Here is a 16,129-nt window from a genome sequence, read left to right on the forward strand (position 1 = left end):
TGTACTATTTTTAATTTATTTTTCTAATATAGAGAAGCTCCTGGTTTTAATTACCTGCTTGTCTGAAAGGGTTAAAAACACTATGTCTGACCTGAATGATACGTAGTGCAATTGAAGCTTTAATTTTGGTGAAATCTAAGAGATTCCTCCTTGAACTGATAAATATAAACAATTTCAATTTTATTTTGTTCATAACATTGGAGATGATCTTCTTTGTGCTCCTAGATTTTAAGTTCTGAGCATGAAGAGACAGAATTTCAGCTAGATGCCCAAGGACCTAACTACGCAATTCCCATTACAGTTAATTAAATAAAATGATAATAACTATAATTAAAATTAGGGATTTAACCTACAAAGTAATTTAAAGGGACTGATGGATGAAAGGCATGATACCATTTTAATCAAATCACCACTGAGTCATGGTGAGTGAAGGTTATATAACCAGAAATGTGATTGCAAGTGGATCCAGAATAAATACTGCTCAATATTATATATGTGCAAAGTATTGAAGAATCAAGTCTCCTCTCAAGACAAAATGTGCCACAAATATACAGAGGAGCCCAATCTCCAAGCTTTAATGTACTTACCACACAGTTGAAGTTTGGAATGGTTGCATATTTGTAGGAGTAAGGGTACAGCAGCATCTGTGCATAGGCATGGAAGGACAAATAGGCTTTTATTTGTTTCCGGTGTTTGCGGAGAAAGTGAGCAACAGCCTTTACTTCAGGCTCAGACTCAGGGAAAGGACCACAGTAAGTGTCATCACATGGGTGCAGTGAAGCTCCTTCATCTAGAGGTTGAAAGAGAAAGTTGGTGTGAACAATCACAGAGAAATTCCAAGGGTCAGCTTCTGGCTGCTCAGCCTCTTTTGGCCCATGTGCAAAAGTGTGAAAAGCAAGAAACAAATTAAATTGCTTTCTTGTGCCTGATGGGCATGAGCCTGGGGGACCTCAGTGCAGCAATCTGCTTGTTCATCTCATAGGCACACCAAGCTCCTAATTGGCCCACTACTGGTGATTCTCCCCAGAGGATACAAGGAGAACCTGACTTCACTGCATTTTCTTCCTGGCTTTTTGCATCAGCATTGCAGTATTAAAACTATTGATGGGTCTCAGTTGGTCTATTTGAAATCAGAGAGCTGTACCTCTTTCATTAGTCACTCCCAGGACAAATCTAGCCTTTTACAGCTTTTAATGTATTACCTATGACAGTGGTGGTTACAATGGTAGGTAACTTCAACAGGGATTATCTTAAAAACATGATAATAGCTCCTGACTACTGCCTATTTTTACCGCTGCAAACCTCATGAAAAAAAAAAAAGTAAAGCCACATAGGATGACTGCTCAGTCAGCTAAAATAGTCACCTCAATTTGCACAGGGCCTAACTATGCTTCAAGTTTGGGGCAGGGGTTCAGTTTTGAGGATATCTTTGTGTCAACCTGCTCAGGTGGCAGCAAGCTGCACAAGAGTAGCCTGCATATAATATACCACGAGGTACTGAAAGATGAAACTTAGGAAAGGAGATGTGGTGGTGGCTCCTTTATAATTTAGCAATTCTGGATCTAAGCCATTGTCTCATTTACAGCTTAGGGCCTGGGCCTAAAAGAACAATATTTATGCAAATCTACTCTGCTCTTTTATCTGCTGCAATTTCAAAATACCACACGTTTTACATTGACCTGCAGAATAATAATAGTTTGCTTGCAAACTTCCCTAGAGCCATCAGGGACTTACAACAACAGTGTTTTATTAGCTTTCCTTTGTATAGTAAGTACTGCCACCTCCAATTAATATGAAAAGAGCTGTGTGTGAGAAGGCATAGTGCTATCAAGTAAAACAGGGTTATGCAATCAACCTAATGCCAAAAAAAAAAAGAAAAAAGAAAGAAATGGAAGAATTTCATGCTGCAGTTTAATTTGTAAGATGAAAATTGAGGTTACCGTTCAATGGCCAAGAGGTTGGGATTTCAAAGGTATTAGTGCTTGGATTGCAGTGGATATGGAAGGGTTATAGAGAGGGCAGATGGTATTCTCCATGCAGAACAGATGGCCACCAAGTCATCCAAATCCCAAGAGCATTCTGCCTCAATTTCTTATCAGGTAATATAGCTGCAGGAGAGCTATTGAACAGTCTCCAGAGCCTTTGCCTTTTCTTCTTTTTTTTTTTTTTTTTTTATGGATACTTCATCTCCTGTTTCAGTGTTGTATAGTAAATCATGGCAATGGATAACACTGTTAATAAACAGTGGATCCCTACAAGCCAATGATAAAATGACCAATGGTAAAATATGGCTTAGTTTAGAGACTTACAGGGAAGGAAAAAAACCTCTCTAAACTGTTCAGCCTACTATGGTGAGCCATGTACCATCCCAGAGGTAGTTAATGCTTTACCTTAAGTGAAACCTAGCTGGTGATAAAAAGAGGAGGTTTCCATGGTGGCCTTGGATAATGTAAGGGTATGCTCAATTTTCATACTGGAAGTTCTTTAAGTAACTCAAGAATGAAAACAGAGTTGGACATTTCTAAGTTACAGTCATAAGAAACAAATTAAATTGTGTAAAATGTTACCATGCTGTCTTGTTTTTGTACCTGATAGCATACCAGGGGAGGACAAGGATCCTCTAACATCCATAATGAGACCCAATGAACAGAGGAAATATGTGCCAAGACTGATAAAACCAGTGCTCTGGTATAGAAGAAAGACTGAGAGGATGAATGAGCTGGAGCATGGTTTTCAAACTTCCTTGCAGCCACTTCTGCCAATATGGGATATTGTCCTCAGTGAGCAGTGGGGTGCACTGGAAATTGGGATGTGCTGGAAATTTTAACTTCTACTATTGCTCTCTTGGAGATTTGGATGCAACCACTTTAACTCGATTTGCCCGATGACTTAAATTCATTTTAAGTAACTGATTATTTCCTTTAAAGTTGCTATTTTGTTACCATTAAACCACTACTTATTGCACATATACGTGCATTGCAAGAAGAGCATTTCTACCCAGAGTTCGTGCTGCCAGTATTCATGTGGGTCTGTGTGCAGTTTGTGTGCACTCTTTTGAGCACAGGTTGCTGCAACATGAAATCTAGCAGTGATATGGCCCTTGGCTTGGTCCCTAGAGAGTCATAAAGCTTACATCAAAGTCCTACACTAGAAAGGAAGAGGAAAGCAGATGGGATGCTGTGTTATCAGCACTGACTAGCTCACTGCTGATAGCATTTGGTGGCTTTGCTGAGGCCAGAGTCTGCCACTGCACACCTGCCTGGAAGCCCCACTGTGAAGTTCAAGCCTGTCTGAAAACTCTTAAGTGCAACTGAACTGAATGGAAAGGTTTTTACAAGCATCTGCAGTTTTAAATGTTAAACACACCATGATTACACAAGCCTCAAAGTGTGATATGATCCAGATTCTGCTCTGACTCATCTAATATCAGGTATTAATGAGAATGCCAGGTGACTGGTTAGGGTCATCTGAGTACCAGTCAGCTCAGTTCATGAAAGACCTTTTTAGTCTCCATTAAAATAGACAATTAGACAGACTTTGGGGTCCAAAGCTGGAAGCTGAGCATGTGCTTTTTTGGGATGAGAAGCAGACTTGAAAGAATTTTTATTTTTTAAACTTGAGGTGGGGACCAGTCTTTCATGTCAGTGCAGGGGAGAAATGCAACAAGTAGGGGATTACAGCACACAACACATGAGTATTGTTACAGTTTCCCTAAGCCTAGAAAAAATACTTTTTTGTATGAAAACTAAGCAAATATTTTTAGGACTGAATAAAAAATGTGTTTTGATACAGTGACTAGGGAGCAGGAAGAGGGAGGAGGAACCCAAGAAAAATTAATTGGAATTAGAAAGAAAATGCACTCTGTATTAATTTTGCACTGATAGGTACCTAACATCTCTCAACTATAAGAGAACTGATCATTCCAGTTATACCAGTAGCTGTTTTCTGAACAGTAAATGGGCGTCCCCAAAAAATACCTGCAGTTGTGGCTTATGCACTTAAGTAAACAATGGTACCAGTGATGCAGGACTCGTTCATTATTGGAATGAAATACCAATATTGCCGGATAGAATGTGCCTGGGCTCGTCTGGGCCTTGCTGCTTGACCAGAGGCGGCAGCTGAGGTGGTTTCACCTCAGAGACACCTTTGGCTGGCTGGATGCTGCATTTGGGCACTTGGAACAAGTCCAGGCATGCAGGAGCTCAGGTTTACCTCTGGCAGAAAGGCTTTAGGCGAGGTGAAGGAAAAGAAGTCAGGTTCTGCTGGAGGGTTTAGATCCAGAGCTTTATTCCTGGCACACAGGCCTCTGAATGCAGCAACAACTGCGTGGTTGCTGTGTCTTCTAACCCCAGGGAGAGGGGGAGGGAAGGGAGAGGGGGAGGGAAGGGGTAGGTATGCCACCAACCAGGTAAGGGGGGGAAGTCTCAGGGGACAAATGACACCTGGATGGCCCAGTGTCCCCAGGGCTGAGAGGCATCTTTTGCACTTCGCCAATCACAATGACACCCTTGCTGGAATGGCAAGACTGACGGACAGCAGTCAGCAGGGGGCAAGGGGAGGGGAAGGGAGAGGTTATTGGCACACCTGGGGAATGAACTGGCATGGACAGGCTATTACATCACACCGCAACAGTTCATTTTAACGTTATTTTTGCAGCATAAAATTGCCCTAAAGATTGTGATAGCAGCCCTGGGACTGTCTTCTGTAAAGAGGGTTTCTCAACTAACCCAGGCTTTCTGTAAATGCTTCTATCTTAGTCCTCTCCTTAGAGCAGGTAGAGTTGAAAACAATTTGAAGCAAATTTCACAGGTCCATACTGGATTGGATGTAGGCATCTGTCCATACTCACTTTTATCTTTACAATTTTCAAAGCCCTCCTTAAAGAACCCAGCTGTTTCAAGCCAGAGTGTATAGTGTTCACCCCTACTGCAAGTATTGTGGAAACATCTTGAGGAAGAGGGAGGGGCTGAAGGCAGGGCCCTTGCACTACACAAGCACAATTTCTTGTCTTTACAACATTGTAATATAAATAAGGAAGGTGGGCTAATGCTGGCTGAGGCAACAGCTGCACAGAGAGCTAAAGGAAGTGCCTTAAGATGGGACAGCAGGTCAGCAGGTTTATATTGCTGTATTTAAGTGTTCTTACTTCCTTACATTAGAACCTGTAGGGGCTGCTTACCCCTGTGTGAATTGCACAATCTTTAGGTAAGATTTAAGAAAATACCATTTTTTCTTGGTGGATCCATTCCAAATCTTCTGGTAGTTACTTCATTACCGCTGCATTCTCTATGAAAAATTTTTATGAAGCATACTTACAGAACTGCTGGGAGTTTAAAATTGTATCTCCATGCATTTAGAAGCACCTTCTTTCTTTATTAACTCACTGATAATAATGGCCCTAAGGACACTGAGGCCAGCAAAGTCAGTCTGACATTTCCAAAGTTAAATAATTTCAGAGAAATGGCAAATTGAATAAAATGAAGCTTGAAGTGTTTCCTGAAGCTACAGTTAAAAGGTAAGATTTACAGGTAAATCTTGAAAAGTCATGGTTCATTTTCAATGTTATGCTTCAAATTATTTATATGATTGCCAAAATACAGAATAGCTGTATGTGTGATTTAAAAAATTTTGCCACATTCTCCATGACAAGTTTTTACTAATGATAAGGTCTGTTTTCCCAAATTTGAGAACTTTTATTTTTTTTAGAAGTTAGTAGGAAGATTTGAGCCTTGGCTTATGGCTTTATGGGAAGAAAAACTTCAACTATGGAAAAGAGAACACTTCACAACAGATGTGATCTAACCTACCTGGATAATTACCTCTGCTGAATAAGTAAATACAGGGTAATCTGGACTGGGGGATCAAAGTATCTCCATACTTACCACACCATTTCACTTTCCAGTTGCGATTAGCATCAACACCATGGCAGTGAAACCTCATGTTCTTTGATCTTGTTTTTCTCCAAAATCGATCCTAGCATAAGTTACAAAATATTTAAATAACAATATTACTCTATTTTGGCAAAAATCTATTCGTACACATAACAAATTAACCTTGGTAAACATATTCAGTATTCTGTTTTAAATGGAATAATTTATTTCCAAGGCACAAAGTGATGGACCAGATTTATGCAGAGTCACCTTTGAATAATGTAATAACTATTTGATCTTTCTTGTCTGAATAATTTTTCGAATAATACTACTGCCATCACTTACATTTGTCCAGCTGAAATGATATCCATCCACATTAAATACAGGCATGATATAGAAATACAGCTGAGTTAGCATCTTTCTCATGTCAGGATCAGTCTGGTATGTGTGAAGAGCCTAAGCAGAAAAGCCAAAGAAAATAGTTTCCATAATAAAAATAATTTCCCAATTAAGTATTGTGATGGTCTATGACAGTCAGGAAGCATTTGGCAATACAGAGGTCTGCTCTCATGGCAGCACAGACATCCTTCTAGCTGTGTCCAAAAGGCTGACATCTTCCTGTAAATGTGATTCAGACAGTGTGTGAACATGTGAAAAAGGTGTTCTAAAGACCCTATTCTCTCTGCTTCTCAGTTGCTTTCAATACTCAAGAAAATACCACTCATATTTCAGAGAAGAAAATGCATGCAAAATTTTTATTGAGGTAAGAGCTGAAAGTCAGTGGGATAGATTCTTAGTTGAAGAAATGAGTTTAGCTCCTGTAAGACAGTGCAGCCCTGTTGTTCTCACTAGGTGATTTGATAAGGTCTTGAAGCATTTAAGGCTCAGATTAACAACACAGCTTTTGTTTGTATTCAAAGTCACTTACTATATGCACAGTTATCAATACAGGCAGTTTATTCCCTTACAATTTAGATACCTCTCTATTTTTGGAGAACCTTTAGTATATAGGTTAGTAAAAGAAGTCTAGGTAGGGAAAGTTTTTAGTTTTTTATCCATTCTGCATCTTAGAAAAATGCAGCAAAACCAGAGGCTACTCAGCAGTTCTATTTGCTAGGGCCGGACATGCTCCTTTACCAGTTCCAGGAAGCTTATACTCCCCATTCTCTAGCAAATACTGTCCCTTGACATAGCTAGGCATCAAATCTGCATCCTTCAAAGTTTAGTTCCCGATTTTATAAGAAATCCAGTGCTTCATGTGGCAGGTGGAAAGCATATCACACTGATGCTGGGTTCAGACAGATGCCAGAGCCTGGCTCCTCTCCTCCTGCTACTGTGATTACAGCCTTCTGCTCTGCAGTATTTCTGGCCCTTCAGATCTGAAGAGTAGCATGTGTTTGGGGAGCAAAGGGAAACATTTGCTCTGAAATAAACTAAGCTAAATGCTTTTCAATTGACAAATGCTTGGGAGCAGTGTGAAGTACAGGAATTCAATACTTCTGGGCTCCTGACGATGCAGCTGTTTGAATTACTGAAGCTGCCATGGGAGCTGATGGATGCTTTGTGTGGAATATCTGTAAGAAATAACCATATATTTGGACAACTCTGGAGCTGAAATTTACTCATGGAGGAGTATGACTTTTTTTTCTTTACTGAGGGGATTAGGGGGACTTGTAAATACTTCTCCTATGTGGTTCATTAACTGTCCCTCTGTTGTGCAGTGCTTTCTCCTTGCCCAGCTTCATCTCACCCTCCCAAAGTGCTCTGCGCGTGCAAGTCCTTCAGCCTCACTGTCAGATCCAAAGCAGCACATGATCCTTGTGAAAAGCCAAGTCACCCAGTGCTACTCCACACCCAGCTCCTCTGCTCCAGCCAGGCAACAGGAGGGGACAGTGAGAAACACAAGGCAAGGCAAAGCACAGAATGAAAGGGGACAGGATGGTGTGGAGCATTGCACCTTAGGATGAGATCCTGAAAGAGATCTTGTTTGGAGGGGAGAAGAGAATGACAGTGTGCTTTTGAAGGGAATCTTGATGGACTGCCCAGGAGAAAGCCCCAACCAATGAGGAGGTCATGGTCCCTGGTCCATTTGCCTGAAATTCCCAAAGAATTCATAGCTGGTCTTGCATTTAGATTTGATTTACTTGTATTAAAAAGCCATATCAAGTATTCAAATAGGTTTGGATAAAAAAAATGGTGTTAAGGGAACTGCAAAAAAATTAATTTTGCCAAAACACTGATTTCTCAAATCTATGGTTACTCAAAAACAATGACCATGAAAATAAGGACTGTGTGTTATTGCTATTTCACAGGCAGGTGACATGTATTGAAGTAAACAGGGCTACTGTGTGCATTAGGCTGGCCCTGCACTTAAATCTGGACAGGATTAAGAGCCTATGTGATGAGTATGGATGTTAAACTGGTAAAATTGTTCTTACAGCTGGAAACAGAACAAATCCATGCTCCAAAATGTGAGTTAAAGAAAATGAACATTTTTATCTTGCTTATTTCAGAAGTAGTAGTAGGGAGAAGTAATTTAGCTGAGGAGAAAATTAAGCATCACATACCACTTCCTTGATTTTTTATTGCTTTTCTATTTTTAGAGAGTATTAGCAAATTAAGCTCAGGTTGTGTACCCATGGTGGGTATCTACATACCAGTGATGATGAAATTGGTATATGTGTTTGTATCTGTATTTTGTGTGCTGTCAGTTACATTGGTAATTATGCATTTTGTTACACTAGGCTATATTTTATGTTTTAAACTGCAATGCTGTAAGACTAAACTCTTTAAAACACTTTTAAAATCATCTCCTTAAAATAACTACAGATAATTAATTAATGTAAGGTAATACACTGCTTAAAATTGCACGAATGAATTTTGCATATTTTTCAGAAGCTTTCCAAATTTGCAAAAAGTGGCATAATGAAAATATTTGAATTAAGACTTTTTAATATACAATACGTTTTAAATCCTGTGAAGAATATATTTTCCTTGCTAGGTGAAAGCACCACTATTTAGAAACCCAAAAAAAATATAGGCAGCAAAATGTCAAGTTTTATAGTGACTTTGTGTTATTTTAATGCCTGTTGTCATTGACAAAATACTAGAAGAGACTTTGGAAAGCATTATAGTCCCCGGTAATAATCCTCAAAATTGAAAGTATTAGCATTGGTTTAGAGCCAAATTGTCATTCAATTCAGTTCTTTAAAGAATATATGGGGCTTAAAATAACTTTGTCACCCTTTTAGAGCAGTATTTCATTAAAAACATAATGGATCTAGAGTGGCTTTCTTCTTTGAAAGCAAGCAGATAGTGTGAGATCATATTCACTCTTTCTGCTGAAAATACATCTTTCATACTGCTTTTATCTGGTATTTTTATTTGATGTATGTAATCAGGCAGCACAGACAGTGGAATCTTTGGCAATGAGCCCTGCAGTTCCCAAGGTGTGTCCTTGCTGGAGCAAAGCCCACAACTTGCTTTTTGTGACGTGACTCTCGGGTCCTCCCAACAGGGGTCATGGGAACCACCTCCCCACCCTCCCGGCCGTGCTGAAAGGATTTCTCTCCGCTGTGACACGAGCAAGGTGAATAGGAACCATTAGTGAATTAACTACATTGTGGTGAGCAGAGAGCTCTCAGAATATGGGTTGGTTCTGCTTCCCCATCATGCAATCAATAGCAGCTTTGCTGCTGAATGTGCAGGGAGCCAGAGCAGCTCAATAAACGCTGAATCGTGTTATTAGTGAGTGAACAGATGATGGAGGAACGCTGCCAACGCCGTGCAAGCAATCTGCCTGGGGGTGGGGAGAGCACCAGGGACTAATAAGATGGGGCTCCATCATCTGGATCAGCTGGGTGATGGCTGCTGATAGAGCTACAGCAGCTTAGGCTGGCTGAGGATATGGTCCAGAGGAAATTTAATTTAGAGGACGAAGTAAACAAAAGAGCTATATTGTAAACTGCCAAGGCAATAAAGGCAAGAGTGCAACATGGATTTAGGATGCAGTTAGGCTTTTTATAAAATCAGGGGATTGCGTGAGAAGGACAAAGCAAGGAGACAGGATTGGGAGAAACTCTGAAATCCCAATTGAGCTTAATAAGGATTTGCTATCCCACAATTAATTATTATTAAATGTAAGGTAACAATCAGCTTTGGCTCTTTCTGATTTTGAATTAAAAAATCATACTGAATTAAACAGTTACTATTTTAGCCCAAAGAACTGACTCCATTTACTGCTCTGCCAGAAATTGCACAAAACTGCTTCTCGGAAAACAGGATTAACTCTTCCGTGCCATTATTCAGATATCAGTTAAAACACTTTCTGGCAATATTTTACTTTTATCTGGACATGTTACACTTTAGCAGGCTGACACTATGATCTGCCATTCTGGCCTTCATTGCCACTTTATCAGTTTGGCAAGTTAGTAATTAGCTCTGTCTCTGCTCTTGGAAACAGTGCAGCTTTTTATCTCTGTTTTCCCTTTTACTGCTAGTGTCCTGCTTTGGCATTCAAATCACAAGCAGAGTGGTAAGCCCATTATTAATGCTAAGATACAGCTGAGTGTTTAAAAACAAATGGCTTAAAACAAAGGGTCAAATTTTTTAAGGCTGAAGCTTGAACTGTGTCTGATTTATCCTTTTTGTTTAATACAATGCAAAACCTTCCTTCCTCTTTGAAGGCATTTACCACAGGAGAAAACCCAGAAACAACTGAGAAAGAGGAGTGTGTTGCAACTACTCCTCAACACCCATAAAAAGAATCTGACAAGAAGGATCTGCAGAATCCCAAAGACTTGACTGTGTAGCTCCTTAAGGATGCAGATGGCAAAGATGCTGAAGCAGAGAAGAGGCAGAGGGATGATGGTGGGATGGACATGTTAGAGAAGCAAACAGCCATTCCAGGAATCTTGTGCAAGGCTGGGACCACTCAAACAAGGGCAGGATCTTGTGGGAAAGAAGATGCATAATTACACAGATCTTAGTAGAAGCTGGAGAGACAACTTGGTTCCACTCAGAGAGGGAGTACAAAAGGAAAAAAGAAAAACCTCTTAGATACCAAACAAGCCATGGGCTGCCTATCTGGGAAAAAAAAGGCCTGAGTTATTCTGAAGCACTGTGAATGCTTTGAAAGGAGCAACATAGGTTTCTTTACTAGTAATTGTATGAAATTAGTGCCCACCAAGATATAAGGCCTCTGAAAAATGCAATTATTGAATTTTGCATTCTAATGGTGTTGCTCCATGGTAGTACATATTGAGGGAAACATATTCAAGTCAGTTCAAGAGAACTCACTTGAATACATGCTTTAATTAAATTTTTGAGACACAATTAAATACTTAAGATACAAACAATTGCTTCTAATTCCATTTCTGGAACAAATGAATTGTCCAACATATGGAATTTTCTTTCACAGTCCTTTTTCATGCTCAGTAGTGTTTCTGCATATCTGCAGTTTTACTGAGGCCCTAATTACTCAGTACCATCATACAGGAGTGGACTGCTAAAATACAGAGCAGAATTTCTTCCTCAGGGCAACTAATGTGTTGGAACAACAATGTGAATTCTTTTCATGTCTTGAAGAAGAACATACCCAGCAGCCTAAAAGCCTTCAGGGGGTAGAATCTGAATGTCCTAGTGATGAATACTTAAATAAGAATTTACAGGAGCAAGTGTCATTGAGGAATTCCTATTACAGGCACAACACAGCTGCAGTGTTACTTTTCTTTTATCAAGATCTACTTACATTGTGAAAAATTAATAGCTGCAAGCAAAATTAAAGCACTTTTTACCTTCTTAAGGTCATGGGTAGTTAGAAAGATGCAGCTGAGTAGCTGAAAGTGCACACAAAAAATAATGCAGTACTTCCTTTTGGAAAACTGAAAAACAATTTTGACTGTTTTTTTTTATTTGTTATCGTCAAGGTGTGACAGCAAAGGAAAGATCCTTCCCTAAACTGTCTTATTGTTGAATAAAACCTGGGAAATTCCACCACGGATCAAAAGAGACAGAGATACTTCACAGCATAAAAATGGTTTGCCACAGTTGCCTTTAAAACAATGCATCACATGCCTCGTTGTGGTGATACCATGGTACTGCACTCCAACTTTTTGGCATTGGCTTAGATTTTATCCATAAAAAAAAAAAAAGGCATCACAACCGAGGCCCCAGATCAGGAAACTCTTATTGATAGTGTTCCCTGCTACTTTAGTTTCCTTACCCTCAGAATTGGTGCAGACTTTCAGTAGCAAGCATGTGCTAGAGAGATGCAGATACTCAGAGAGAAGTGGTGTATAGGATGGCTGCCAAAAAAAGGGAGCACATTCAGAACTGAAACAGCTGTGGAATGGCAGGGAGACGTTGAGTAGAAGCAGAAACTACTACACGTAGGTGTGAACACTGCACATGAACTTCAAAAGGCAAGAACAGCATTTGCAGGATGGAAAAAAAGCATGAGGATAAAACAAATTCTGCACTGGTACCAGTGCCTCTTGCTGCTGAAAGGCTGATGAATGAAGTGCTGAGTGAAGAGGCTGGAAGAGGTGATCTCTGATGGAGAAAAAACAAACAGTGTTTCAGGCAGAAGCTCCTGACAGAGAAGGATGAATTAGCTAAAGACAAGTAAGGCTGAGTGTTTCAAATATAGATATGGCAGGATGAAACAGATGGATTTTTTCAGATAATGAATATACAGGGAGCACTCAGAGAAGTCCAATTTTTTCTTTTTTTTTCTGAAATTAGGCAGCTAAAAAGACAGCTGGGGAGACTAGAATATGGTAAACAATTAAGATTAAGCTCCAATGATTGTATTGTGTTTACTGAAAGAGCTGCAGACATTCGTGGAGAGATTGACATTCGTGGAGAGATGACTGGTCCTTCAAGGTGAAAAAAACCCAGTTTTTGTGGTGCCATCACCACCACTGGCACCTGTGAAGGAGGCTGCAAGGGGGGGGTAAAACAGCCCTGAGAAGCTTCTGCCTCTCCTAAACCAAGGGTAAACTAAAAATTGATCAACTGGAGGAAAACCCAGATAGGAAGATTTCACACAGTAAAAAGATGCAATTATTTAAAGAGCAGCAAATATTTCATATTAAGCCAACATCAGCTAAAGAGCTTTAGCTGAAGGGAACAGATTTTGGAAAGAAAGAGCATCCAGCTAAAGGGTGAAAGGAAAAAGCTGCAGGTATAATGTTTGTTTTGGCCTTGCATGCCTCTCATTCACTTTGGAATATTTCAACCTTTTTCAAAAGCTCTTCAGATTTTTGAGGACCATCAGTCAAAGATACTTTAGGAACAGTGGCATACCTGTACCCAGAAAAGGACTGGCCCAAATGTCTGATTTATATGGAGAGGCAGTCAGGTCCTTGCTTTCTTTCCTCTGTGGTTCAAAATTTCCACTTGGAGAACTCCAAAAAATGGAGACGGAAAGCCTATCACAGTGGGTGGAACACATTGTCTCAAAGAATAACTAAATTTAGGTGTAATGAGCATCCTTTGAAATAATCTTAGTCTGAACCCCTGGGATGTGGGAACACAGCATTTCAGTTGTACCTGTTCAAAAGACTTTAGTTGGTTGACAAGTGATAGATAAAGTGTATAATCTTTAGGAAACATTATTGTGTTGCTTCACATAACTATCTTGCACGCCCCCAAGATCAGACTATTTCTGAAGTGGGTGAAAAAACTGATATCTGAATTTGATAATTAGGCAGTATTTCAAGGCTCTGGTAGTTACAGATAACAGAGGGAAAGAAATTTTCTAAATCCTAAAGGACTGCTGGTTTTGATGGAGCTCAGCAAGACCCAGCAATGATCCAGAATGTGCAGCTGTTTTCCTGACAGTGTGGGCTTCAGCACTGGAATGAATGACTGAGTGCTGCTCTGACTGTCGATGCAGGAGATTGCAGATGTTTTGTCCATCAGGACACGGACTGTGGAATTTTGTAGAATGAGTATAAGTGCTACACTGGCTTTCAGCAGATCTTAAACTAAGAATACTTACAGCTTTATTGCCTTCTGAGCACATGGCCTGAGCAGAGCAGAAGAAGAGCCAACCCTTTTTACCACTGTCTGTGTCTCCTGCTTGGCCCTGCATCTAAGTGCACTGCTGTCCTGACTGAGCTCTGGCTCTGTGCTGCTCCTCTAGCTGGCTGCACTCAAACACTTCATAAACATTCTTGAGGAAGAATCTGAGGTCTTGAATGCTGCAAAATTCCTGGTAAAGACTGCTCTCTGGGGCCTGGTCCACAAGCCTAATGGCTGGCTAATTGGCAGTATGCATCCCATATGCATCCCATGAGGTGACTCATAAATCAGTCTCAGGCTGGGAATAGTGGGGGCAGATGTTGCCACTTTGCTTCTTACACAGTCTGTGTGTCTCTCTTGGCTCATTATTATGGAGTGAAAAGATGAGTTTCTAGCCTGGTTTTGGAATAAATCAATACCAATGTCAGCATGAAAAAAAACCCCCAACAAACATCAAAATACCTCTGAGAACTGCCCTCAGCCTTTAATTTCTTTTTCTGGGGGCTACATGTTTGCTCCCTGGGAGGATGATGAAGTCCAAATGCATTATCTTGAATAATTTGGGAACTCAAATAATTGTGACCATTGTTGAGGATGGGAGAAGAAGGTGGTGAAGGTCACTGCATTTCCAAAGTGTGAGACTATTTTCACCTTCATTTGAGGCCCTGATGAGGTCACTCCTTTAGGGAGATGCATTTGATCTTAATAGACATTACAGGTGACACTGGATTCTTAAAACATTTTGTCAAGAACAATCAGTGCATGCTTCTTGAAGATTTTTAATTGCATTTCTTGAATTTTCTAATCTTGAAATACAAATTCCTGCATCAGAAATAAAGAATAACTCAACTCGAAGTCACATCTCAGCTATGCTGTGTTCTGAAAATATTGTATGAAAGACATCTCAAGGTTATACATCATTGAAATGGATCAAATGGCAGCATTTATTAGAGGGAAGAAAGTCAAACCAGATGTAATGGGAATCCTCATCTGCTTTCACTAAAATTGAAACAGAATCTAGGTTTGATGTTAATTTGAATAGCAGCCTGTGAACCATATTTCAGATTTTTAAAGAAATGGTAAAATCCTAAATTTAAGGTCAGGATGATTTGATAGCTGAATTCTACTTCTCCTCTCACAATGAATAGGAGCTAAATGTTCTTACTTAACATATGTACATATATAACTGTATTTTTGCAAAATAGCTATAGCTATTATGTCTTTGTTTCTGTGAGGGCTATTTAATTTTGGAAAAATACATGATATATCTGAATTTTGTTTCTAAAGTCTACTGCTTTCTACAAAGTAGTTACATATATTAGAGTATCTTTCAGTTAGTAATATTTACCAACACATATTCATATATTAGATCCCATGTACTCTTTTTAAAATTCTAGGCTAACAAACCTTTCTTTTTTTTTTTTTTTTTTTCCCTGAATCTCTTGCTGTGGACACAAGTTCTGGGTTCATTTATCTTTGTGGGTTGCCTTCAAAGTAGCCCACATGTAATCAGTTCTGTTTCCTTTTACAGTTTGTCTTGCTTCCCTACTCCACCACAGGTCTTGCCATGTTTCCACTTTCAGAGCCCCTGCTCCATCACTTTCCAGCTGAGTAAGGCATGAATTGGGTGGAATTCTACTGTGACCTGACTGGTACTTCACTACAGTACAGGGGCAGCCACTCCTCTGTGGCTCATTAGAAGGTACCTAAAATTCTGGTCCTGTGTGCAGGGTGTCCCCTTTCTTGACTTGAAGTTCAATGACAATGAGGTGAGGTTTGCCAGAGGCCAGCAGTACAGCTAATCCTGACAGAACATCTGATTATTTTTAGCTGAGACACTACAGACTTTTAGGGGCGCCTTCCACAGAAACAAACAGTGATGTTGTTATTAACATCAGGCCTATGGAACACAGAGCCAAGCTAGAGCTCATTCTGGAGTAGATTATAAGGAAAAAAAACCCAAAACAACACACAGAAAACTAAACAAAACCCACAACTCCCCAAACCATTGTCTTTGCTGTCCTTTAGTTTGTTTCAAAATGTGAGTAGGTTGCTTTTGTACTTTGAAATATATTATCACATAATATCCTGTGCATTCTTTTTCTCTTTTAAATATGTAACTTCTCTATAAATTTTTCTCTAGTTATTATTTTCTTTTTTCCTAATTATTGTAATTGCCCAAATACAGAACAAGCCTGCACAGCAGGCAGCCTCTTGCCTTCCCATGCTCC

General features: G+C 39.7%; 1 protein-coding gene across 1 annotated transcript in view; it reads right to left on the reverse strand.

Moving 5' to 3' along the window:
- Positions 1 to 16,129, reverse strand: part of CPA6 (carboxypeptidase A6) — an 82,982-nt gene that overhangs the window by 8,355 nt on the left and 58,498 nt on the right. Inside the window, exons 7-9 of the mRNA XM_077186294.1 lie at positions 6,216 to 6,326; positions 5,883 to 5,973; positions 588 to 790 (exon numbers count right to left, since the gene is read on the reverse strand). Coding sequence (XP_077042409.1) covers positions 588 to 790; positions 5,883 to 5,973; positions 6,216 to 6,326 — 405 coding nt within the window. The remainder of the gene's footprint in view (positions 1 to 587; positions 791 to 5,882; positions 5,974 to 6,215; positions 6,327 to 16,129) is intronic.

Source organism: Agelaius phoeniceus, chromosome 1 (genome assembly GCF_051311805.1).
Source record: "Agelaius phoeniceus isolate bAgePho1 chromosome 1, bAgePho1.hap1, whole genome shotgun sequence".
Classification (NCBI taxonomy): domain Eukaryota; kingdom Metazoa; phylum Chordata; class Aves; order Passeriformes; family Icteridae; genus Agelaius; species Agelaius phoeniceus.